This window comes from Anoplopoma fimbria, chromosome 20 (assembly GCF_027596085.1).
Source record: "Anoplopoma fimbria isolate UVic2021 breed Golden Eagle Sablefish chromosome 20, Afim_UVic_2022, whole genome shotgun sequence".
Lineage (NCBI taxonomy): Eukaryota > Metazoa > Chordata > Actinopteri > Perciformes > Anoplopomatidae > Anoplopoma > Anoplopoma fimbria.
Genome location: NC_072468.1, coordinates 2,156,027 through 2,182,877, shown reverse-complemented (window position 1 = coordinate 2,182,877; position 26,851 = coordinate 2,156,027). Strand labels below are relative to the sequence as shown.

The window sequence follows — 26,851 nt, the reverse complement described above, 5'->3', positions numbered from 1 at the left end:
CATCTAGTTTCAGACGCCGTGTTCCTCTTCTCCTACCCCTTGTAGCATTCATTGAAACATCTTCTTTCCCTCCTTCTTTTTCTTCTGGACCAGCAGTTCTTCCTCTTCTTCTTTGATCTCCACACGATGAGTGGAGCACGACACAGTCTGCGAAGTTAAACTTCTTCCAGTTGTTGTTTCATTAATTACTTGCCCAGGAAGTTTGTCAGTGCTATCACCCTTAGAATTGCAAGTTCCACTTGATTTATTTTGGGATACAATGTCTTCAGGAGAAGTTTGTTCATCATTCTCATTCTGCTCCCCAACAGTGACTAAGTCTACCTCGAGAAGTAAATCCTCTTTAATGTCTTCTTCCGTGGTAAACTGAACTGCAGACTCTGAGCTGGGATTCCTTGGGGTACTTTCTTCTTGCTTGTCAGCATCTGATGCCAAAGGTTCTCCTGTTTCCAAACTCTTTGTCTGAGTAGAGGTACTTAAAGGGGGTTCAGTTGGGAAATTCTGAGGGGTCTCACTGCTTTTCCTTTGATCAGATGGTGAGGGAACTTCAGCAGAGGTATAAGATTGATATTCTACTGCCCTTTTACCTTTAGCCTTATTTTCATACACACTCACTTCAACATCTGAAGGAGGAACAGGTAAAGATGGGGATGGAATCAAAGCCGGAAAGGAGACACTTTGCTCTCTCCCCTCTAATGCCATCTCTGTAAGCTCAGGCTCAGTGTCCCAGTCTGAGGCAGCATTCATTACTCCAACAACCTTATCGTGCTGTTTTGGAAGCTGGTAAAGATCCAACCTGGAGACGCCTTCAAAGATGTTGCCATTGGTGTAAGTTAAACCGGGACTCTCCACGATATGAACCGCCTTGTGCTTCTGAAGGGACGATACATCGCTAAATCTTTGCCCACACTCCTTACACTCCAAGGCACGCTTGGAATGAGAAGTTATCACTCCTTCAGTCTCCACTTTCGAGGAGGATTTACGTTTCCTTGTGATCTTTGGCTTGGTGGGCAGCGTCTCAGGTGTTTGATGGGAAACCTGTAATGAGGACAACAACGAAAGAGCTTTCTGGTTTTTTTTGGGTCTTCCTCCTTTTTTTTTACCTTCCGCTGTAAGATTATTTGTAGACTCACTTGTTGAATTTTCGAGTTTATTGCTTTTACCCTCTTGGGACATTGTTTGGGCCTCATGAGGTGAAGTCTCCTGTGTCTGGCTTGATGCTTTTGAAGGGTCTAACTTGTAAACTTTCAGTTGAGGCTGTTTATGACCTTTCAGTAGAAGTAGAGCATCTTGCGATATCTGTGGTGCAGGAATCTCTGCTGAAGCTGTGCTTGTTTTTGCATTGACTTTTTCCTGTTTTGCCAGGTTTTTCTTTCGCTTCCCATCCTTTGGTTTCTTGGGCTGATCGTTTTGCATTATTTTTGTTTGTTTTTTCTTTTTAAATACAGGCGAGGCTACAGTTTTGAGCTCACTCATGAGCGTAACCCCCTCCCTGGCCACTCCTTTTTGCTTTTTCATTTTATTTTTTATTTTATCCCCTTTGGTTTGTTGCACTTGTGTGTCCTGGTTTGATGAAGGTGATTTTATTTCAGAAGTAGACACCAAATGTCCAACTTTCTTGTCCCTTTTCCCCTTTCTTCCCTTCTTCTGTGACGCTCCATTTTTCGCTGAGAGATTTGTTGTTGGTGTTTTATCTCTTATTCCTTCTTCCTGCGGTGGCTGATGCTGCTTTGATGGCTTCTTCTGTTTCTTGTTTTTCTTCTCTTTGCTTTGTGGACCAAATTTGACAACAAGGCGAGACTTTTTTGTTTTTTGCCGTTTGGCAGGTTTGGCATCAATTTGAAAATCATCCTTGCGTATGGATCCAACCAGTTCTTGCATATATCCTTGAAATATATAACCCCTGGTTGGCTTTCTTTTCCGCACTTTAACCAGTTCTTGAGCTGACATTACATTTAGTGGTAACTCTGACATCTGTGGCACCTGCTTGGTCTCCAAGTGTGATGGAACCTCTTCTTTAGCAGGTTGATCCCCTACTTCAGACTTGTTCTCCACCCGCTCCTGACTCTCTTTGCTATCTACCAGCAATTTCTCAGATGGTTCTTGTTCAGATGGTTCTTGTTCAGCTTTTTCGTCTGGCTCTTGTGCTGCATCTACATCCATCACAGCATGGCCCTGGTCTAAACTTACTGTCTGCATCTGTGAATCAACTGCTTCTTTGAGATTAGTTTCAGATTCAATAGTAGTTTGTGTGAGCGTGTCTGATGGAACAAAAGGGCAAGAAAGAAGGCCCTCTTGCCCCGATTGTAAAGGTGTCAGCTCCAGCTCTGTAGTCATAAGTGGTGGAGCTGACAAGCTGGTCTCCTGCTCATTTAATACAGTCTGATCTGCAGTATTCTCCAGGTCAGTGATTGGTACCAGACAGGAGGACGGGATTTCATTATATGGCACAGTTTGGGAATGTTCCAGCTCCACAGTTGGTATAAGTTCTAATATGATGGTTTGCTCAAGGTTTTGCTCTCCCTCATTCTGATAAATAATTTGATCCCCAGGATCAGACGGAATTGCACCAATATCCGGCTGTTGAAGGATCTGATGAATCACCTCTCCCTCCGGTCTCTCTGTATGGTCAGTCGGAACGAGTGTTAGCTCTATATTTTCACCTGCTACTATGTGGGAGCCTAGTTCTGAGAAAGATGGGTTTTCCAACTGCCCATCTGGCGTAATAGGTTCCAGTATAATTGTTTGCTCCATTGAATCAATTGGGTTGTTTGAAGGTTCCAATTCAACTATCTTAGATTCTGTTTGTTGCAGTCCTATAAAATCTATCTGTGGTGGGTGGAGATTCAAATTCATTGTTTCTGCCAGTTGTGATATCTGCTGCATTTGCAGTGGTGGGGCATGAGGTGGCAACTGACCCAATATGACAACTTGGTTTACTTTCTGCACATTTCCCAAGGACTCAATAAGTCTGCGAATCTGCTCAGTGTCGATATTGGCATCAACTTTTTGCAGTGGTCCATTGGGTCCCATCTGTAGTAGTGCTGATTGGCAAATAGATATTGGAGTTATGGTGGGTGTACCTTGTTTCACTTGCTGCCCAGCTGAGAGGGCCTTACTGGCTGAGGCAGGCAACACATTGTGCTTGGTTTTCATGTGATGTAGCCGTGTCTTGGTACTCTTGAAAGTGGCCTTGCATACAGAACAAGGATACTTTATTGTAGAAGCACCTAAAGATAATAAAAGAAGACAATTGTGATGCATTGGGGTGGGCCATGAAAAGCACAACACATATCCTGCTACCTGACAGATATAGTTTGTTTTCCTAGAACAGAAGCCGTTGTTGTTTATTATTTAAGTCTATTTTCTTATGCAACAGCAATATTTCGAGCGCTTTCACCATCCCAAAGATATAGACTACATTGACTAAATAATAACTGTGGTTTAATATTCTGTGTATGTGTAGACTAATTCATGACAGACTGTATCTCTTTTGTGATAATGTATTGGCTACAAAAACATTAATATAAATTCACATACTACACATTGTACTAATCTAAGATAAGCTCTTGACTTGACTTAAAACTAAATGCCCGAGTCAGCAGGTGAAATGTTACCATGTTTCCCCTCTTAGTTTAGCATGTTAGCATGCTAACTTTCGCTCATTAGCACTAAATGCAACAAGTCCAGCTGAGACCAATTGGAATGTTGTTAGTCGAGCTAAGCAGTAATAGGAGTCATAAACCAAAGTATTGGGCAGTATCAATTTTGGCTTGAGTTAAGCAAATAACAACATGATTACAATTCATCCTGAGGAGAACATAAATGTCTGTACCAAATTTCGTGGCAATCCATTTCATAGTTAAGTCAAGACATTTCCCTCAAAACCAAAAGTGTCAACCTCATGGTGGTGCTTGAGGTAAAGTCAGGGGAACAACAAAGTCATTAAGATTCATCCTTTCAGAACCATGAATGTCTGTAAAAACTTTCATGGAATGAAAAAAAGAATGTTAAAAACTGAATGTGTAAACTGAAAAAGACATCCTTAACAAGGCCATTTTTCTTACCGTCATCTTTCTTCGGCCGTGCTTTAGCTTTGGTGTCTACCCCATCTCCTTCAGCTCCCTCTGGCGAGTGTGAGACTATATGTTTCTGCAGAGCTTTGGACATGGTGAACCGCTTTCCACACTCCTTGCAAACATACGGCCTCTCTCCGGTGTGCGTGCGGCGGTGATACTTCAGCAATGTCATCGTTTTGCAAGGTTTGCCACAGTCAGTGCAGGCATAACCGTCCTCACCAAAATGAATTTTTTTATGAACGGTGAGCTCTGATGACTTGTTGAAGGCATGGCCACAGATTGGACACTTGAAGGGTTTCTTCTCTGTGTGGGCTTTCTGGTGGACCATGAGCTCTGTGGAGTTTGTGAACTGGCGGTCACAAACGTAACAGGCGAAAAGGGCGTTCCTCAGTATGCAGTGTTCATATTCTGCCGGGTGGCTCAACTTCAGGTGGCGCTCTTTGCTCTTGTGATCACTGAAGATTATGTGGCATTCGATGCACTGCAGGGAGAGCTGAGACGCTGGAGGGAATAAGGGCAAAGGGGGGAAAAGTTTAGATGCAACATACAGTTCATCCATATACTTAGGATCTGCACATTGGAGCTTACTGTACAGTCCAACCAATACTGTCATTTTAAGCAGATTCTTATATAAATATGAGAGTTTAATAAATATGATAAGGATATATCAGCCAATTGTTCTCATAAATACATAATGAGAATTCTTCCAATTAGTTTACTTTCAGGCCACAATATGTATTCAGCGGTACACTTGTTAGTGCTCTTTGACAAACACATAACTGTATACCAATATTTATGCAATAAGTTAATATGGAACAACACAGTTAATTAATTTACTGAATATGTTTGTATTTCTAAGTAGAGTACTGTGTATTTAACCTCAAACAACAATAATAAACATGCCACCATATAAATCACAGTATTCATTAGACTACTGTAGAAAATCGCATTATCTATTATCTGTGTGGACCGCCATATCACTATGTAAACTGAGATTTGAGAAAACAAAGAAACCTCGCAACTGCCTAATGTGACTTGAAGTGCTGTTCAATTTAAATTTTCATATTGGGGATTGTAAAACCCTAATTTAATCATTTAACAAATAACAGGTCTCTCATTTCTTGCCTGGTTCAGAAAGGTATAACACAGAACAATACAAATACAAGTTAAAATACTCACATGTGAGAGGCATAACCAGTGGTTTGGACATGTCCATCTTTAGAGGATCTACCATGGCCTTCTTGGAAGGAACGTATTTCCTACCGTCACGTACACCTTTATCCGGTTTCTTTGCCTTTTGCCCACCTGACCCAGGATTTGCATTTTTGTCAGGTGTCGGTTCTGTAGGGACACTTGGCTTTGAAGCAGAGTTCGTCGCCAGCACTGCAGTGGTAACCGAGGGCTCTGTCACGGGCTCATCAGCAGGCACATTCGCCAATACATGTGTGACTGCCATATTTGCTGCTTCTGCTGTTTGCACCCCTGTCCCATTTTCCTGTGGCTTGTCTACAGTTTCAGTCCCAACAGAAGCAGCTGGTTGGTTCTCCTCTTCCTGTGCATCTGGCTGAGCCTCAGTCTTTGTGTCCAGTGGATGCACTGTGGTGGCACTGGTCACAGGGTTTGGTCTGCTGTTGGACTGGGCCGGACTCTGCATGGCTCCCTGCCTCTTGGGTTCTCAGATTCACTTCTTCATATGTTTCTATGAAATCAGGTCACAGATATAAAGACAGAATGGCTTTTGATTGCACAGGTAAACCAACACATACATGAACACCAAGATACCAAGCAAACAATTATTCAAACGTTTGAATTGAAACTAAAGCAGTAACCAGCATCCTTATTCTCTACAAGGTGACAGCTGGTGTCTGGGGAATGAATGGGTTTCAGACATTTGTATTACAATAGAAGCCCGACGGTGGAGGGCAGCTAGAGGCTGGTGTAAAACCCAAACTCAACACTTTAATTGCTAAGAACTGTGTATGAATTCAGTCCTTTAACATGAGGGTAATATACTGACCAACCCCTCTATAATAACCACAGATACAGAGAATAGTAGCCCAGTTAGCTTACATTCACTGCAGTGATTGTTAGCATTTCCTTCCAGTTACGATGCTAAATATTCCTTCACTTTCCACAACCCATCATTTTCGTACAGCCTTAAAGCTGTGTGGGTCAGGAGGAGGTGGTTTTAAGGTTACCTGGGCTGTGTTTGTCCGTCCAAACATCTCCGCGTCCTCACAAAGACAACACACAGATGAGCTGCAGACACACACGTGACGTCACGGGCCGCAGAGGATTGTGGGAATTGTGGTTTGTTTTTTCCCCCCCCACACACAACATTAGGTGCTGCACTCATGTGTTGCTGTTCACTCTGCTAAAGACTACAACACAGCAGTTTGTTGATACCAAAAAGCATACTTAAGCTATATTTAGAACACATTTAAAGATGAAAACAGCAAGAATTACAATGACGTAGTAGTTTGTAGCACTTAATATATTCGTATTAGTCTGTTGCAATTATTGTTTTCGTAGTAATTTGCCTCTGCACTATACTTTTGCTCTGGTTTATGCTTTAAGATGCTTGTTTAAGAAAGGAGATGCACTTATGACTTCTGGTGACTAGTAGTTCTCTTGAATACCTATGTTGAATACACTTCCTGTAAGTCGCTTTGGATAAAAGCGTCTGCTAAATGACTGTAATGTAATGTAATGTAATCTGTAGTGGAGCTATTTCTACCCTCAAACCCTTAGACACAGATAATATTTAACAGGGTCGTTTTGTGATGTACATTTAACAGAATATAGTTGAAGCAATATATGTTTGCCTTCAGCTCTATACTTTTCAGTATGTTTAACATTACATTACATTACATTACAGTCATTTAGCAGACGCTTTTATCCAAAGCGACTTACAGGAAGTGTATTCAACATAGGTATTCAAGAGAACTACTAGTCACCAGAAGTCATAAGTGCATCTCCTTTCTTAAACAAGCATCTTAAAGCATAAACCAGAGCAAAAGTATAGTGCAGAGGCAAATTACTACGAAAACAATAATTGCAACAGACTAATCCGAATATAGTAAGTGCTACAAACTACTACGAATAGGATAAGTGCAGTAAACAAATACAAATTCAATAAGTGCAGCGAACTGATACGAATACAGTAAGTGCAGCAACTAATACGAGTGCAATAAGTGCTACGAGGAAGGCTCAGGGTAACAGTGCTAAGAAGTGCAGCTTTAGAGTTTGGGCTTGATTCAAAAGGTTTAAAAACGACTTTGGTAAGAGTTTAGGTCATTTTATTTCTGCGTATGTACATAATATAGAGGTGTTTGTAAATACTTTTTCATTCTATGGTTTTCACAAATTGTCCCTCGAGTCTCAGCCGTGTCGAATCAAATCATCGTGTAGAACCGAAAAACAGAACCAGTCAATGAAGACAAACTTTACCAAGATACTGTACATCGACACCAGACAACACAACGATGTTTACCACCATTCAGCAAATAATGTCCTGGCAGCAGTAATGCAATTACTGCTGCTTGTTGATCAAATTGAATAACACCCTTATAGAACAAGTCTTTGGGAAATCCTCCTTAGGACACAATTGAATGAGGCTGAATAAAGTTTACAGTACTGCATCTCCTGGTAAAAATACAAAGTAAAAGCCAGTTGGGGCTTTTACAGTATGTGATATAGGGTCTTCTTCACAGGGAGGCACCCACTGTAAATTCACATTATGCAGTCCTGGAAACCTCCATAGACAATAATTAAAAAGTCCATTAGCCCAGTATGCTGCACCATTAATACTACAACTGTTCATATCTATTTTTTTAATCAACATTTACATATTTATGGCTTCAATATGATTTGTATGTCCTCAAGTTCAGTGCTTGTATTTTTTAACCTTCATAGATTTGTGCTATGTTTCTAACTCAGATATGCATAGTATCCATTTCCCATCCATTACATTTAGTATTGTAGAAGCTACATTAGAATTTGAAATTGCTCAGTATGGCAAGCTGATCAACCACGCATAAGCTCATTTTAGTAGGATTTAAAATTAATGAGATTATGTAGAAGTCTCTTGAGCTCCATTAGATCTCACTGCATTAATAACTCAGCTATTACTTACAGTAAAAACTCCATTATAATGTCAAACTGCTGATTGTGGCAGACTTATCAACCATAGCTTATAGTAATGATTTGTATATAAGCTATTAAATAAACAGACTAGTATAACCACTTTAAAACATGCTTCAGCCCCTTATTACACTTTCATAACATGCAAGATTTTGTCTGTTCAAACTTATTTTTGGCACTTTTGGAAAGGTTGCTTTAGAGATATCATTTCACAGTTATGTGTTATGTTGCTTTCAACAATAACTGTAAAACAAAAAAATCATAAAACATCTAAAAACACATTACTTATATGAATATTTCAATAAACCCATAGCATAAGTTACATCGGTAACACACGCTGGAAAAACTTGGTGCTCAAGATCATTATGAATTTAGACTATATTCTTAAAATGATTCCAGTCCAAACCAACATTTTCCTTCAACATATTTCCCTTAAACAGTAATGGTGTTTAGACTCCACATGGCATAAAACACATAATACATCCCTTGCAAATAAAGAGAAACAATTTTTTTTTTTTTTAATGCATTCAATTTTATTTGGCTTTGCAAGTAAAGGGCAGTAGCTTTGATTCAGTTTTACATTTTCTGAGTTTCTTTCCCTTCATGACAAAGTTTTGCAGCACCTGGTTGAAGTTTCTACATCAAAAAAAAAATACATTAAAACCTCTAGTTTAATCTCATAGCATCATGCATGAACTGTAGAGGCTTACTCTGTTGTAGATACTTCTTCTCAATCTCCACTGGGATATTATACTTAATGCAGTGAAACCGTGGGTGAAAGTACAAGTTTAAAAATTCTAAGCACACTAGATATATATATATTTTTATCAGCAATAATTGTTAACCGTTTGTTTCTGAGCCCTAACCATATATCTTAAACAGAAAGAAATGTAAAAATAAGCTAAGGTTAAGGTCAACAAATGCACCAGTATTAGAAAAAGGAAATGCTTCGGTGAGCGTTCAACCCTCATCATCATCATCATCATCCTGTGGTATCGGAAGCTCACCAGTAGCATGTTTTATATAATGCAAATGCAGTTTTGCCACTTCATCAAAGCCCATATCACATTCAACACACTCCCATTCCCAATACTGGTGCTCTCTCCACATGTTTGTTTCCCGTGACTCACTCTCGTACAGCTCCTGTCCCGTTTGTGGCTGTACAGTTTCTGATTTAAACTCATCAGGCGGAACAGATCCAGCCGAGCCGGGTGGTTTTGAAATCTTGAAGTGGTGCGCGGGCCTCCCACCATCCGACACTTTGGGGTTTGCATGATGCCCAAACTTGTATCTTGTATCCATTTCTCGCTCCTCTTTGACACTTGCGAGAAGAAAGTTATTTTGAATCCCTTGCTTCCTTGCAATATTTGCAGAATTTTTGATCCCCAGAGGAATCCCGCTTGACCCAACGTAAACTCTAAGATGCTTTTTTCGGTGGGCAATTAGATTTCCCGGTTGGGAAAAGCTCATCCTGCAGAATGTGCACTTGTAAGGTTTTGCTCCAGTGTGGGAGTTGTAGTGGATTCTGAGCTGTTTATATATTCTGAAGCTCTTTTGGCAAATATTGCACGTATATTCCCTCAGATCGTGACTCTGCAGGTGTTTATTTAGCAGCCCTTCATCTTTAAAGCTCCTGCCACAACTTGAACACCAAAATGGTTTTTGTTTATGAAGATCAACGTGAGCCAACCACGACTTTACAGAATTGAAGTCTTTGTTACACTGATCGCACCTTGGAGGTTTTGATTTAAATGAACTGTGAACTCTCAGGTGACCGAGTAGCCGCGCTCGCCTGATAAATGACATCCCGCATTCTGGACACTGATATTTGCTCAAATTCTGAACATTTGACTCAGGAATTGTTGAGGTAGTTGACGGTTTTTCATGCAGCCTTTGGTGTTTTCTGAATGAAACCAAGTATGTATAAACCTTCCCACAGACCAAGCAAGCATGAATCTTCCCAAGATGCTTCCTCGTTGAGGCTGTGGCATCTTCAACAACTTGTGTCAAGCCTGGGGGGTTTGTCTGCAATGAACTGCTCATGTAACTTCCATCTGCATCACCACCCATGCCGCCACCTGTGTTTTCTCCATCATCTACTTTGCCAGAATCCAGTTCTACTGCAGAACTCATGTTGTCTGCCGTCTGAGCCGCCTCCTCCTCCTCGTCCTCGTCCTCCTCCTCGTCGTCCTCCTCCTCCTCCTCCTCTTCCAGGGCATGCTGGTGCAGGTGAGTCTTGAAGACCCCCCAGTGCGTAAACCTCAGTCCACAATCGTTGCATGCAATGCTGCACTGGTTGACTAGAAAAGAAGAAAAGGACAAAATAAGACATTTTACTTGTACAGATATTTTCATGTCATGCACAATCATTTGAATTCATTAAGTAATTAAACAGTATGTAAAATAAACGAGCATATATCCTCTGATTTTATGAACTATTTTTTCCTATGATTTTCCAGCTGAATTTTTGCAGAATTAGTAAGAGCCTGCTTGTTACTGGTAAAGTTACCTATGTTTAATTTTAGTTGTTTAACTTACAAGACTTAGTTGGGGTTCTTCTCTTCGTTCACAGCTCGGGGGGGCAATCACGAGTCAAGTGTTTAGTCAGGTGTTGACTCTTGAGAAAATCATTTAATCTCAGATATTTGCTCATTAAATAAATATCTATGGAGCCTTGAGTGTGCCACTCAAAATATATATATATATATATATATATATATATATATATAAATAAATAAATAAATAATGATACATTGTTTTGCATTTTTCAATTATTAATTTAACACTACAAAAGTATTTAACTATTCTGGCTCCATATCTGTAATGTGCTGTGAATTAAATTATTTCAATGTAAAGACTGACCTTTGGTCTAAAGATGACTTTCTAATCAATAGTTCTATCTTTAAAAGCAATTCTGCTGAAATTAGACTCTTTTTATGCTGCTACTGATTAACCTGCCCTGCTAGTTTACAAAGCTACTTTTAAAGCTAGTTTAAACTGAATGCGCAGTTTTTGTTACTGTTTTGTTGTATTTTTAAAGAAGCCTTTTGTAACACCTTGACCAGGAACTACAGATGAAAAACAACCTTTTGGCCAACTTGTACTGACCCTTCTCTCAAATACATTAAACATGACTTGTGCAATACACGGCCAGTAATAACTAATCAGAAGTTAACAACAACAACAAACCCGATTCCACCACAAACATGCAGATCAACTAAACAGAGGTCGAATAAATCACACAACCCAGATTTTCACGCAGAAACTGATCAATTTATTGAACTTTTTAGAGCACTTTTTTCTGTTTTAGAAACACCAAGCTAAACAAGTAGACAAAAGGATATATTGGTCATCTAAGAGGAAAAAAGATTTTTATAAATTAATATAGCAAAGTAACATCTCTTGCACAATACAAATACTTTTTCCAATCCATAAGTGGAAGAGTAAACTAACAACTATCCTATATGAACGAAAGCACTATTTTAGTTAAAGTAATGAATAGTTTTTTCACAACATAGAAATATAAGCTTATACAGTAATCAATGCAAAATATATTGTATTTAACATACAATTATTTGATTTGAGTTCAATTTTGTTTTGTTTTATGGTAGTAAATGGCTGTAATGTTAAACATCAGGACTTTTTTTTTTTTAACAATTCACATAATCAGTACAAATTGTTGTATTATATATATATTTTATCTTCTTTGTGCCAAACCTCTGGCTTTCAAAATGGCACAAGCAAAATTAGTATCTATTAGTTGTGCAGAATTGTTCAATGTCTTAATACATTTTGAAATAAGTAGTGTGTACGCTATGCTTTTCATTTTGAGGACAAACATGTACATGCATAATTGTTTCCAATTATTTTTTGATACATTTAGATATGAACTACCATTATTCGGCCAAAAAGATTAACTCATGATAGGTCCATTCAAAACAGTGATAAATCAAACAGTGGCTCAAAACTATCATTGTGACATTTCTACATTAGTTTATAAAAAGGGGTTATTCTTAAACATTTGTACATATACTAATCCAGTGTAAAGAGAATAACCTAAGTTAACTGCTCTGTTGCGCCTTAGATGGAAACCTGTTTTTTTTCCGATAAAGAATATCAAATAATCCACAAACAAATAGGAAAAGCATGTTTCTACTTACCCTAAACACATTTTTAACAAGGAATTTTGTAGCCTAACACATTTAAGTAGTTTTGCAACCTCCAAAAGAACCCTCCCCCCAAAATAACTATTCACAATCTACAGTGTCTTCACTTCACTCCTTTCCAGGTTGTATAGTCAAATATACTCCACGGGCGTGTTCAATATAATGCTGGTGCAAATCTGTTTCTTGACAAAAAGTAGTTCCACATTCAAGGCAAGTAAGGCCATTGGTATCTCCGGAGGAGACGGCATCAGGTGCATCACTCGGCCTTTTGTAATCACCGACACATTCCTGGTGATGATCGATAAGGTCCTGTATTTCACTGAAGGTCCTGGGGCAGATAGAGCAATGATACGAGTCATTGTTACAGTGCTGGGTTTCGTGTTTTTGTAACGCAGTTGGTGAAAGAAAGGCTTTGCCACAATGTTGGCACTTATGGCTACTTTGTGAGTGGCTATCCGGGTTAAGTGTAGAGGATGGAGAGGACGTCCTGCTGGTGTCAGCAGAGGGGACGTTGGGTTTTAAAGGCTTTGAGGTCATAGCAGCGCTGAGCCTTAAGCGAACCTCGTTGGGGAGACGACAGCGTACTTCATCGTGCCAGGCGAGGTGTTGCTGCAGCTGATTCTCAGTCCAAAAGCCGTGGCAGCACAGGGCGCAACAATAAGGCCGGCTCTTTGCCTTGGTCTTATGGGCTCCCAGTTGTTCCTCTGTTTGGAAAGCTTTCCCACACTTATCACACTTGAAGAGGCATTTGGCCGTGTGCTCCAACAAACGGCCAAGAGGTGGAGAAACCTCGGCCATGGTTTCAGGATTTTGGATCTCCTGTTTAGACTCGTGCATTATCTCCAGGCACACTTTCTTATGGTCAAGGAGGATGCGTGGAGAACTGCACTGCATCCCACAGTCAAGGCATGAGATAAATTTCACAAATGGGGGGTCTGATCCGATTTTCTTCTTCCCCCTGCCAACAGGGGTATTTTTCACATTCACTGCGGTGTTGCCTTCTGTCTTTGTAACCTCACTTCTTGAGGTAACGGACTCCGTTTTAATCCTCAGAGCCTTGTTTTTACCTTTTGTCCTCTTCGAGTGGGCCTGCCATTTGTGGGCACGCAGACCTCTTGCTTTAGCAAAGGTCATAGAGCAGAGGGGACACTGATGAGCTTTTGGCTTCAGTGTTGATGACGTGGACTCACTCCCTTGCAAGATGACATCAACCTGTTCTGGGACTTGGTGATATGCAGTGTTACTATGCTCATTGTCATAATGGGCAGCAAGAAGTGAACCTTCCTCAAATGTTTTGTTACATTCTGGACATGAAAACTCGCTCTTGACATTGATGTTTGAATCGGTGCGTGGCACAGTTTTGGTTCGACACCGAGGATTAAACGTCTGGTGACGTTGAAGAACACGATGGTCAAAAAACTGTTTGCCACATTTTTGGCACTGAAAAGGTCTGTCGTCTGTTTTGTGGCTAACAGATTTCGAATCATCATCTTTAAGCAAGGACCGTGAACATTTCTTTTCTTTGTGCCACCTTTTGTGGGAGCCAAGGGCTGAATTAGACAGAAATCGACGCCCACATTCTGAGCAGTGGAATAGTCCTTTGCTTGGCTCTTCCTGTTTAGGCTTTTTTAGCATTGCAGACATAGCCAGTTTTGCTTTTGCTACAGATTTGTGACCCTCAGCGTGAATTCTTTTATGAAAATTCAGAGCTCCAACGACTGAAAAGCTTCTGTCACACTTTTTGCATCTGTATTTCAAATTGGTTGTACTTTGTTTTTTTAAGTTGGCGTCATGCGTTTGAAATTCCATCTTTAGCTTCCCACTGTCCCTTTCATTCTTTACATCAGTATGTACTGGTATTTGCTTAGAGCTTTCTTCTGTGACATCCATATTATTTTTGTGCATTTTATCATTATTTTCTGAGGGTTCTGTCTTGCAATAAACTACTTGGCTGTCTCTTTTAATACAAAGTTTTTGATGAGCCCTCAAAGAGGCCTTATTGTTGAAATGTGCGAGGCATGTTGCACACTGCAGATCCTCTAGCGTGACAGTAGATCTAGGCGACGATGGCGAATGCCCGGTCTCGTACCCATGGCTTTTCATGTGAAACTGAAGTGCCTTGGCCCGTGAAAACAGCTTCCCGCAGTCAGGACAGCTGTATGTGTTCTTTTTCAACTGCTCAACCTGATGCTGGAAAGACTTAATGGGCGGTGGGAGTAACTGGTTACTATGCACAACCTGGTGTCTCAAGAGGCTGGAGAAAAGACGAAACGACCGGTTGCAGAGTTCACATTTGTGATCTCCGTTTTCATGTTTTCGCATGTGTAATGCCATAATACCCTTGTGACGGAACTTTCTACCACACACGGCACATGCAACCTTGAAGCGTGGGTGTCCATTAACAGAATGCAAAGATCCTGTGACACCTTTTCTTGGCCTTAAATCTGTACACCGAGTCTGACTTTGCTTGTGGTGGGAGTAAGCTCCGAGAGACCAAAAACCCTTCCCGCACTGCTCACAATGATAAATCTTTGGGCCTAAAAGGGTTTTCTTTGGATTGTACTCTTTCTTAATCACAGAAATATTCTCCTTTTTTTGTGCGGAGCAGTTTCTCATATGGTTAAACAAGCTAGCTGCATGCGAATAAGACATCGTGCAATCTGGGCATTGAAATGGTTTTCTTTTGGGATGATGCAGCTGATGAGAGACTAAAGCAGACAACCGTGTGAAGCATTTACCACACTCATTACATGCCAGGTTTTTCTTCTCTAATCCCTCCGCCTCATCATCATTATCACTTGTGTTTTGAGCCTTGTGTTGTTGAATGTGACTGCAGTGTGCTGCATAGCTATTGGCCTCGTCGCCATATGTGTGAACTGCCACTGACTGACCTTGAGTCTGCTGTTTTCTTTTACGGACGCCATGCCACATTCTGTGAACACGCAGTGATGAAGCGCTAGAAAACCAACGGTAACACTCTGGACAATCAAATCTGTCCCCTGTCGTTTTATTCTCGGCTTCACTCTCCATCAGTGCACACTGCTCGTCGGTTTGCTCAAAGTCAATTTCCACAATTTTCAAATCCATCTCTGGTTTTGAAACGAGACAACTAGTGGAAAGTCCAGCGTCGCCGTCATCTCTTACTTCCTGATCTGATTCACAGAGCAGCTCAAGATCAGGATTCAGGTCTTGGACGGGTTCATCCTCAGATTCACTTGCACTGATCACCTGTACAATGAAGTCCCCAGGGTCATAACTGTCCACGTCTTCATCAGTCACATTTACATGCGTGTCTTCCTCGGCCATACTGGAAGAAAGCACATTCTCAGATTCCACACTGTCCTGCTCAGTCTCTTTTCTCACGCTGTCCAAAGTTTCCTGTTGAGGTAGCAGAGAGGTATGCGTCTGAGCCTCCTTCTCTGTTTCTCTGTAAACATCCGTGTGCTGAAGCTGATGGGAGTGGAGCGCTGAGGCCCTGGAAAACCTTAGCCCACAATCTTTACATTCAAAGGCCTTCTTCTGGAGCTGACACACTTGGTGAAGAAACGACTTTGCCGGGGTCTCATCGCTGTGCGCCGTGCGCTGATGCCTATAGTAGAACGTTAGAGTCATAAATACTTTTCCACATTCCTCACACGGGAACCTGTTTGCAGAATCATTTGCGTGATTAGCATGCCATCGCTGATGGTTGAAGAGGGCAATATGGCCACTGAAAGCCTTTTTACACTCACTACAGTAAAACTCATTGCAGCTTTTCTTTGGTTTGTCTTTCATTTCTTCTGGGGAGCACTGACTGTTGCGGCTAAATCGTTGATGCGTTTTAAGGCGCAACAGAGCGGTAAAAGCTTTACCACACGAACACTTGAAAGTTTTTTCAGGAGTATCAACCGTCTGGTTTTCACTGGGCTTGGCTTCAACGTTCGACTCCTCAATGTGGAACGCATCACCTGAACTCCTGTTGCGTGACTTAACTAACTTTTCTTCATGACAACGACGGTGTGCATCAAGAGCTGAAGCGCGAGAATAATTCCGCCCACACGACTCGCACTGAAACGACTTCTTTTTCAAATGTTCAAGGTCGTGAAAAACGGATTTTGAGGCTTGTCTGTGTGAGCGCTGATGGTTAAGGAAGTGTCCAATCACACCGTAACATTTCCCACAGTCTGGACATTCATAGGTGTGTTGCTTGGTTATCCCAGAATTCTTTTCAATACTAGACTCCTTTTGAGAGGTTTGTCCATGGCTCTTCTCCATATGCGAGAGAAATTCACTTGGTTCAACAAATGATAGTGAACACCAAGTGCAGAAATTAGAAGTTTCATTGTCCTTTTCTGCATCATGTAAACCCTCCATTTGGTTTTCTGTATTCATGCTTTCTTGTAGGTGCTGATGTCGATGCTCCAAGTATACTGCCTCCTCCTTGAAGGCTTCTCCACAATCCCGACAGCAGAAAACCCCTAAAAATAGAAAGGGGAAAATAGGAGGTCAAAGCCACTCCTGTCTCCAGAGAACGAAAAGACAGAAAAAATAAAATAAAATCACAAAAACACAGGTGCAAATCATATCTTTATTTTAAAAGGTGATTAGAATTTACAATATAATCAAAAAGAGACTTTCCAAATTAAATGATCAAAATTTAGTTCTGGATATGACAATAGACAGATAATAGATAATATAAATACTCAGTTGTATTACAGAGGGGATAATAGATACAGTGCTTAAGCCAAATGACGGCTGTGATGTCTAACGACTCGGTCATTTGTTAGGATTGCTCGCTGCAGAACATGGTGCATTCTTAAATAGGCAAATGTTACCAAAGCATCACACTGGAATACACTGGTGCTTTACCAGAGGGCTGTGAAATAAAGATATTGATTTCTTCACTGCAAACCTGATGCTACTTTTATAATCAAAAAGTATACACCAGCTCTACTTACATAATTACTTAGAAAAATGGCTATTATCAAATCAGAGAATTAAAATGGTACTGCATTCAAGTGGCATTTGAAAGTCATATTTTTAACCGAGAAAATTGTGTACACAATAAACAGTTAAAGTTGTGAGAACATTGTTGTCGGTTGCCTTACAACAAAATTAGACGCCACAAAACTGGCAAGTGCTATTTTTTTTTTTTGCATTGTCATGCCATGAAAAAAACATCCTCCCTTTGGCTTCATTATTGTTTAGAATGCCAGTGTGCAACAATCACAGTACTATGATTTATTAATCGCATCGAAACATAATATGAACACTTACGTAATGTTTGCATGCCAGGAGTTATACAACCATGTCAAATTCTTACAAAGAACAGACAAATACTTAATTTACCATTGTTCCATAATTTGAAATAAAAAGGGTCTTTAATAAAACACTGTCACTGGGTATGGCGTCTATTTGACACCATTACCATTGAAAATGTGATCTAAAGGGTTTGTTCATTTTGCATACAAAAGGAACTTCCTTACTACATTAACAAGAATTCGAGAGTTTGTTTCTGCGTCACGGTCTGGATCAGGAATGCTGTCATTCTAGGTAGCTCATGAAGCTTATACTAACAATTAAAGAGTACACAACTCAGATATTTGAAGTAAACATTGTTGGGAAAGCATAAGTCGGGGAGGTCAAAAGTGACCCTGAATCCTCATACAGGGAGTGCATACCCTCTATGACTTAACTACATCCTGTGAGGAGGTTACTAAATGTATAATGAATCTGGTCCACATGAGTAATATTGTCATATAGCACTACAGTAATAGCTATAATAATATTGTTTTTAAATCACTAAATGAGTATACTCCTTGTAATCACTCCCTGTTCTATCTTTATTTTGTTGTATAGTATGTGTATTTATTGTCTGTGTCTGTGTAGTTGTATAGTATGTGTATTTATTGTCTGTAGTGTATAGTATAGTATGTGTATTTATTGTCTGTGTAGTTGTATAGTATGTGTATTTATTGTCTGTGTAGTTGTATAGTATGTGTATTTATTGTCTGTGTAGTTGTATAGTATGTGTATTTATTGTCTGTAGTTGTATAGTATGTGTATTATTGTCTGTGTAGTTGTATAGTATGTGTATTTATTGTCTGTGTAGTTGTATAGTATGTGTATTTATTGTCTGTGTAGTTGTATAGTATGTGTATTTATTGTCTGTGTCTGTGTAGTTGCTGCTGCAACACTTGAATTTCCCCCATGGGGATCAATAAAGGAATATAATAATAATAATGCATGTCACGTTTAAATGTAAACATGAAAATCTGATATATATATATATATATATATATATATATATATATATATATATATATATATATAACGTTATGCCAACACACTTCAATCAATTACTATAGGTTTTATCATCATGGGTTAAATTCAACATGCAGGACTCAGCATCCATGGACATGAAATAGCCAAAAGGCCAGGGGTGGATGACAATGCACGTTAATGCAACTGTATACTCATTGATAGAGTTATATCTGTATCTGTATTTGTATTACACGTCCATGTGTCAGCGGTGAGGTTGGTGGAGGAGGTCACCACGCCTGTTTAGATGGTGCTAAAACCACGTCGACGTACATCTAAATGACCACTGCTGGATACTTACCATCAGCTGGCTCCTCGGCCGATGGAGACACGCTGTTTCCAGATGTTGTGTCTTTGTTTCCAGCTGCGTCCTCTTCCATCGCCGAGGCTGCAGCTTCGTCCATCTTGGATCGTCTCTGTTCGGTGACGTCAGCGGGACGGTGGATCACAATGAGGTGTTTTATGTTTTATCATAAGCAGTAACTCAGGAGTCAAACCAGGAGGCCGAGCTGCTCCGTTCACACACAAAAAGGCCGCATCTCGTCAGGTTTCTAAGCAACGCGAGTGGTTATGAACACAGTTAGCTGTGTGGCTGCGTGTGCGTCCACCGGAAGTGGATTCTTCTTCTTCTTCTTCTTCTTCTTTTTCTGCTGCTTGTTTCCCTCAAGCAGGACGGTGGCCTGCAGGGAATCCAGCATGCAATCCAATAACTAATCAGTACAAGTAAAAGTCTGACTGTAAATGATCTGATTCTCATTGGGGTTGCTGCTATTAGGATTAAACAGTTAATAATTACATTATTATATTATATTCCTTTATTGGTCCCCATGGGGGAAATTCAAGTGTTGCAGCAGCTCAACTACACAGACACAGACAATAAATACACATACTACTTTGTATAGTATACATGTGTATACACAGACAATAAATACACATACTATACAACTACTACTTTGTATAGTATAGTATGTGTATTTATTGTCTGTGTAGTTGTATAGTATGTGTATTTATTGTCTGTGTAGTTGTATAGTATGTGTATTTATTGTCTGTGTAGTTGTATAGTATGTGTATTTATTGTCTGTGTAGTTGTATAGTATTTGTATTTATTGTCTGTGTAGTTGTATAGTATGTGTATTTATTGTCTGTGTAGTTGTATAGTATGTGTATTTATTGTCTGTGTAGTTGTAGTATTGTAGTTGTATGTGTATTTATTGTCTGTGTAGTTGAGCTGCTGCAACACTTGAATTTCCCCCATGGGGATCAATAAAGGAATATAATAATAATACAACTACACAGACAATAAATACACATACTATACAACTACACAGACACAGACAATAAATACACATACTATACAACAAAATAAAGATAGAACAGGAATAAAACAGGAATAAAAATGTAGTGTAACACTCTTTTTCGGATGTTTCTTTTGTCCATACTGGACCCCACCAACACATCAAATATAAAGTGTATAGTGTAGTGAATTATTTGTGATTAATATATTCATAATATCAATTATTAATATAAATATCTTGTATTGTATTATAATATTTATATTAAGTGAGACAAAACCTTCAGACAGTCCTTATGGGCATCTTTGGTAGTTTTGTAAATAAATCCTGTAAATTTCCCCGCTGCGGGACTAATAAAGGATTATCTTATCTTATCTTAAAATACAGAAAGCAAATTCACAGTGTTTTAATCTGTCTCTAACAGAGAGGACCACTAGTTTTCCACTAGATTGAAATACACCTAATTTATGTTATATTAAGTGCTCTGAGAATTATGCAGTCATGTAATTAATGACTAGGATTTGGTACGAAGGATCCCAGTCCCAATTTACCAGATTTAAAAAAAAAAGTGACTCTTCAGAGCATAATGTACTCTTCCTCCAGGCAGGAAAAAATGCATTATTATTTATCACAATTACTTTCTGCAAATTTCCACAAAAAAAAAATCAAAACAACCCCAAACTTTTCCATACTTGATGACAGTAGTTGACAACGTCCATGTCACTCCTATTTTAGAACATTCTCTTTGCAAACCAAATGTAGGGAGGAACATTTTTTGAATTTTAGAATATTAAACCTTTCCAAACCAGTATTTAATCCGTATGTTTGCTTGTGGTTTCTTTTTGCATGAATGAGTGTGCTATTATACAGACACTAAAATGTTGAAGCCTAACACTGAACTAGGCTTCCCTAAAAAGTACTGCTCATCACAACATTGTAATCAAAGGCAAGTTTTATTTAATCCAATATGTAGACATCATGGGGAAATTTCTATTTCTTTCCATGCTAAAACAGTGGATAGAGGTAGAAGGGCACATGTTTTTTAAACTTAAGACGCTGAATGGTAAGACACACAGGGACGGTTTTTTTTGTACAAATGGACCGCTTGTTTATTTTACAGGAGTAATGTAGTAGTAGTGATTTTCAGTCACTTATTGGGTCACCAAAGCTACCCAAAGCCCATTGTCAAAACAGAGGAGATGGGATTCTGTACTTGGCTAAATCTACAGTTAAGGAATGAAATCATTCAGTATTCACAAAAAATACATTGCATTGTACTCAAAAGTGGACTTAATTTTATAAATACGGGTTCATTCCAATCTGAAATAGTTATTCTAGAGCGAGATACACATTACATGGTACTCATCAGTTTACAGTAGGTGCTAAGTACTGCCACCCAGAATATTTTTAAAATATAATTTTAAAGTATATCTGTCATGACACATTTCCAGTAATTAGCTGAATTTGACCGGACCGATTGGATCCAAAGATACATTTTATATAATCAGTTTGTCTTGTCATTATGATTAATGTTAATGACAAATGTTAACATAAATGCAAGTAATTGTTGTTGTTTTTTTACAAAATTCACTATTTGACAACAGTGTCATCAAAAATGTTGTAGTGACACTTTCTCCCTGTTAGCGATAATCACTGATAAATCAACAGAGAACTCTTACTGTGAAATTACCTTTACATGTAACTGTCACATTTTGTTTACACTCACTTTCGCTTTGACAAAATGACCATGTTGAGAACTTTACTTGTGAGATATTTGGACCCAGTCAATAGCTTTGTGACTACAAGTTGCTTCCCAACAGGATCGTGAAATATATAGTCAGCTTTGGACTGTATGTTCTGACACATGTAATTGGTGAGCACGACGACCCCATCCTCTCCTCCTCAAAAGCAAAAACTTACATTTCTTTAAGGTATCTTAGAAAGAGTTGCTCTGTGGTTTGGGAGTGAGGTCACATTGTTGAGTCTACCTTAATCACAAACTATGCCTAGAATACCAAGACAGCAGACATGCAGACTGTACTCATAAAAGGCACACAGTATACTGTACATGAAGAAACAGTTAAAATGGTTCAGGACATATGAACGGAACTATAAAATTACTAATATTATCCAAATCTAAATGCCACTGGCAAAATATTTAACACCATAGAACCCCATTAATCTGCACCCCTCAAGAGTTGCTTAAACCGAGTTTTTTGGATAACTCAAATGCATTTAAAAAGAAGGTGAAACTAATTACAAACACCCAATCTAATTTGGCGCTGAACAACTTTAAATGTGATTAAAGTGTGCAGACTAAATCAATTTAGCTTTATTGTTTAGTTCTAATGCCCATCCACTCAGCTGGTCAAACTGCAAAAGTAAGGTTGCAAATAAATGAGGTTCCACTCAGTAAAAATTATAAAAAATAAAAAAAACACACACAACTAAGTCTTCGTGCTAGTGTAGAAATGTCTCAAATCTCTCCTTGTGCATGTTGCAAATAATGCATTTGTAGATCTAGCTCCCGGGGAAGAGAACACCCGCATATCATGCACTGGAGGAGCCGTTCTGGGCCAAAAGGCAAACGGGGTCCAAGTTTGTGAGGTTCTGTCCGTGGGGCCAGCTGAGGTAGGGGCAGGGTCTGTGTTATGTGTGGCCTTTCGCTCATTACTGCCTGTGGTGTGAAAAAAATATTTGGGGGTGGGGGTCTTGAGAGTGTGACAGAATGAAGAGGGTGTGGGCCAGGCAAAGCAAGAGGAGGGAGCGGAGTAAGTGGAGGCGTGAAAAAAGGAGGAGGCTGATTTATGATAATTTGAGTTCCTGTTACCATTGGCTGCTGCTGCAACTCCTGTCCATTCCCAGGTTTGAGTTGCCCAGTGAGCAGCGTTTGATTACTTTGGAAGCCCCATACTGGGGTTCCCAACCCATGGCCAAAACGATGAGGGTCGTATTGAATGGAGATGGGAACCTTCTGTGCCGTTGTCGGACTCTGCACACTGGCCCAGGCAGACACCTGCTTTTGCTGCAGCTGAAAATCTTGAGTATTTACTAATTTCTCAGGATTTATAGTCTTTGGAATTCCCGGTGGTGCTTGTATGTCCCACAAGGTGCTACCTACCCCGTGAGACACGGGAGTTGAAATTGGCATAGCACTGCTTTGGTCTATTTGAGCTGAGGTGGACACACCTGCTAAGCCTGAAACCCACTGCTTCTGCAGCTCACAGCCGTTCCAGGGCTTCTCTGGCAGGCTAACAGTCGACGGCATTACTTGAGGATTACTTATTTCCCACCTTCCAGTGTCCTCTTTTGTATGAGGTGAGGATGGGTCCTTTTGTATTGACACTGGGGCACTTGCCCATCTTGGCAGCTGAAGCTCTTGACCGAGCATATTTGAAGAGCTCTGTGAGTTTGCTAGTAGAGAAGGCCTGATACTCCACAGAGCCGCCCCATCTATGTAAGACGTAGGAATAGAAAAATCATGTTGCAAAGAGCTCGTGGAAGCGAACACTGTGGACGTGTGCGCGTTACCCCATGTGACAGGCTTGTGCTGCCCCATCTCGCTCACTGTTGACGTGCTGGATTTGTTATGCACGGCCGTCATGAGGGAGCTGACGACGGCAGCTGCACTCTCTTTCATGTGTGATGACTCTGAACTGTGAGCAGATGTGGGGCCTGTCTGAGTTATCAAAGGGCGATCTGCCCAGCCCGAACCCCTCTGATGGTGCTGCTGCAGGACGGCCTGTGGTGTGCTGTCAAACTGTGTCTGCTGCGGAGCTGCATGCTGCTGCTGCTGTGACGATGGGACAGGCATCACCTCTCCGCCGTCTACCTTCCACTGCACTGGTTGAGGGTGCAGCTCCGGCAACCACGGATCCTTCTGCTGTCTACCTTGGACGTCCATGCGCGGTGCGAGCATGGGAGACTGTTGCTGGGCCGCCCTTCTGTGCAACTCAGCATCTCTCAGTGCAGAAACTGGGTACGGGGACTGCTGAGAGCTAACCATCCCAGAACTTCCCAACTGCCTAGACCAGCCCCACATGAGCCTCCCCCCTCTCCTCCCCCTGCCACCTCTGCCTCTCATCCTAGCACCGAGCGGGAAAGAATTATACTGGCTGAAACCCTGGCGCTTGCGAGCATGGATCTTCTGGTGCACTAGCAGGCTGCTGAACCAGGAAAAACTTTTGTGACACTCATCACAGCGATGGGGTCTGTCTCCGGTGTGTGTGTTCATGTGATCCCGGAGCAGATAGGCCAATCCGAAGCTTTTGTCGCACAGGTCACACTTGTGGGGTTTGTCCCCATTGTGCGATAACATGTGGTGCTGAAGTTGGGTCTCGTCGCTGTAGCCTTTGCGGCAGCTGGTGCAGCGGAACGGTTTCTCCTGATGCAGCTTTTGATGTGTTTTCATGTTCTGCAGGAAGGCAAAGTCCTTCCCACAGTCCGGACATTTGTATGGCTTCTTGCCTGTATGGATGATGAGATGCTGCTGTAAGTAGCTACCGAATCTAAAGCCCTTGCCACACACTTTGCACTGGTAAGGCTTGTCCTTGGAATGTATGCGCATATGCAGCTCTAACACTGAACGGTGGCGGAAGGTTTTTCCACACTCAGAGCACTTGTACGACTTAATACTAATGCCATCGCTCTTCCATTTCCCCTGTACATTATCACTGCTTAACGGAGTAAATTGATTTTTAGGTGGCGTTGCCGCCTTTTCTAAATGTTGTGCTACGGACTTGTGGACACTCAACAGATGCATATTTAAACTAGATTCATCACGATAGACAGACGGGCAGTTGGGACAGGTGTGTCCTTTTTCCCAGTGCTTGTTATTTTCCTTTGGGTGTCTGGGTGTTCTCTCCAGCGTCTCATACTCGGCCTCGTGAATAAGCATGTGGGCTCTCAGGTTAGCTGGTACTAAGTAGGTCTGGGGACAAAGGGGGCAGTTGAAAGTTTGTTTCGGTTCATCGCTCTGGTGTGTGTTCTCTTTTCCCGGCCCCCTAACTGTCTCTTGTGCTGAGGCAGGGGCTGGCTTGCTAGGCTGCTCAGCGGTGGGGTTGTTTTTGCGCAGTCTATGCTGGCGGCAGTGTGCCTTCATGTTCTGGGCAAAGGCAAATTTTTTACCACATTCGGGGCAGCGGAAGGGCTTTTGGCCCGTGTGCAGATACTGATGCTGATGGAGGAGGCTGCTGTACTTGAAGGTCTTGCCACAGATGTTGCACAGGTGAGAGCGCATGTTGTCCGTGTGCTTGCGACGGTGGTCTTCCATGACAGAGTAGTGTTTGAAAACCAAGCCGCACTCTGGGCATTCGTAGGGTTTCAGGGCGCTGTGGCATCGCTGGTGGTAGCGCAGTGCCATGCTGTTTGGAAAAGTTTGACTGCACTCTTGGCATGTGAAGATGCTCTCTTGGGAGTGGAGCATCATGTGCTTCGTGACAGACACCTTGAACTGGAACTCTTGGCGGCACAGAGGGCAGTGGTAAGGCTTTTCAACTATATTGCAGCAGCTGTGGTCCCTCAGCTTATCCACTGTCGAGAAGACCCTCTCACATTCTGCACACTTAAAACGACCCTCCGCCTTTGTTTGCGTTTCCTTCTTCGGAGAAACAAGCAGTTCCTCCTTCTCTTTGTGTTCGTTTCTGTGCTTGATGAGGCTGCTGCGGTGCTGAAAGGTAAGGCCGCATTCTTTACAGGTAAGGGGCGTGAGCTCGTCCTCGTGGGCGTGAAAGTGGCGGTGAAGGTTGAAGGTCTCGCGGCGGGTGAACCTCTTGCCGCACTCCTTGCACACCAAACGGCACTTTTTGGGCTTAACAGTCGAACCGGCGTCCTCTCCTCGGTCTGCTTCTTCCACATCTTCAATCGCCTCCCTTACCCCGTCCACTTCTCCCACCGGCTCCTCTGCAGGTCCCTTCTCTGCGATCTTCTCTTCAGGATGTGATGTTTCCTTCTCATCAATCTCCTCTGCGTCGACTGTCATTTCATCGTCAACGCGTGTGTCCTTCTGCATCCCTCCAGCGCTCTCTGTAGCATTACTGATGTCTGGAAGAGAAAAGCACATCACTTTACATTACATTTAGCAGACGCCTTTATCCAAAGCGACTTACAATCAGTAGGTCAAAGCTTATATTACATATCATTCACCCATTCACACACTGATGACAGGGCTACCATGCATAGTGCCACATGCAACATCACAATAATAACTACATACAATAAAAAAAACAGAAACTAAGAGCTCAGCTTCCCATCTTAAGTAAAGACCCCAACATGAGGGCAGGATGCTAGCTGGCTCTGTTATTGGTAATTCAATATAGTTGACTCCTGTACCGGTAGTGAGAGCTTCATCTCAGGTTAGCCTGGGAGCTAAAGCTAACAGTACACAAACATTAACAACGTCAGCATACCAGGCTCCTCGTCCCCCCCCTTGTGTGTCTTCTCCTGGTCGTCGTCTTCAGCCTCGGACCATTCGTATCCCCGTCGGTCGCTGCTTCGAGCCTCGGCCATTTTTCCAGCCGCCTTTAAGTCCTCCAGTTTATTGCATGTCGTGTTTTCGGCTCTAACCCCAGAATGTCTGGAAACACAGCAGCCCTCCCTCTGCTCATCATCGGTGGGATTGAAGCTGCATCCTGACTCCACCGCATCGGTCTTCTCCCCAGATGTGTGCACCTCCTCCGGGGGGGATTTCTGTCGTTTGGAAGGCTCCGATGGGTCTACGGCGGCCATGTTTCCCCCATGCACCCCCTTGTCCAGGACACACAGCCAGCCTGAACAAGGAATGCTTCCGGTCAACACTTTCAAAATAAAACACTTACTGACAACTGGTTCATCTGAAAATGTAATTTGAAACCTTCAGTTATACATTTCCCTTTCT

The 26,851-nt window shown here is 41.3% G+C and overlaps 3 protein-coding genes across 5 annotated transcripts; all 3 read right to left on the bottom strand.

Annotated features, from left to right (window-relative positions):
- Positions 1–36: 36 nt before the first annotated feature.
- LOC129110101 (uncharacterized) lies at positions 37–6,391 on the bottom strand. 2 transcript variants are annotated; one of them, XM_054622259.1, is made up of 4 exons: positions 6,275–6,391; positions 5,256–5,775; positions 4,065–4,577; positions 37–3,227 (listed from the first exon to the last, which is right to left on the bottom strand). In XM_054622259.1, the coding sequence occupies exons 2-4, from the start codon at positions 5,728–5,730 to the stop codon at positions 49–51; spliced, it is 4,167 nt and encodes a 1,388-aa protein (XP_054478234.1). In that variant the 5' UTR covers positions 5,731–5,775; positions 6,275–6,391; the 3' UTR covers positions 37–48. The 2 variants fall into 2 exon arrangements, with proteins under 2 accessions (XP_054478234.1, XP_054478235.1); XM_054622260.1 differs by lacking the exon at positions 6,275–6,391 and adding an exon at positions 6,147–6,268.
- A 2,362-nt stretch (positions 6,392–8,753) lies between these two features.
- Positions 8,754–19,297, bottom strand: si:ch211-261d7.6 (zinc finger protein 91). 2 transcript variants are annotated; one of them, XM_054622257.1, is made up of 3 exons: positions 18,987–19,297; positions 15,277–16,842; positions 8,754–10,519 (listed from the first exon to the last, which is right to left on the bottom strand). In XM_054622257.1, the coding sequence occupies exons 1-3, from the start codon at positions 19,087–19,089 to the stop codon at positions 9,180–9,182; spliced, it is 3,009 nt and encodes a 1,002-aa protein (XP_054478232.1). In that variant the 5' UTR covers positions 19,090–19,297; the 3' UTR covers positions 8,754–9,179. The 2 variants fall into 2 exon arrangements, with proteins under 2 accessions (XP_054478232.1, XP_054478231.1); XM_054622256.1 differs by lacking the exon at positions 8,754–10,519 and having other exon boundaries at positions 11,484–16,842.
- Positions 19,298–20,928: 1,631 nt separating this feature from the next.
- zgc:66448 (uncharacterized protein LOC327401 homolog) lies at positions 20,929–26,732 on the bottom strand. The gene is made up of 2 exons (XM_054622261.1): positions 26,385–26,732; positions 20,929–26,019 (listed from the first exon to the last, which is right to left on the bottom strand). The coding sequence occupies exons 1-2, from the start codon at positions 26,701–26,703 to the stop codon at positions 22,454–22,456; spliced, it is 3,885 nt and encodes a 1,294-aa protein (XP_054478236.1). The 5' UTR covers positions 26,704–26,732; the 3' UTR covers positions 20,929–22,453.
- Positions 26,733–26,851: the final 119 nt, after the last annotated feature.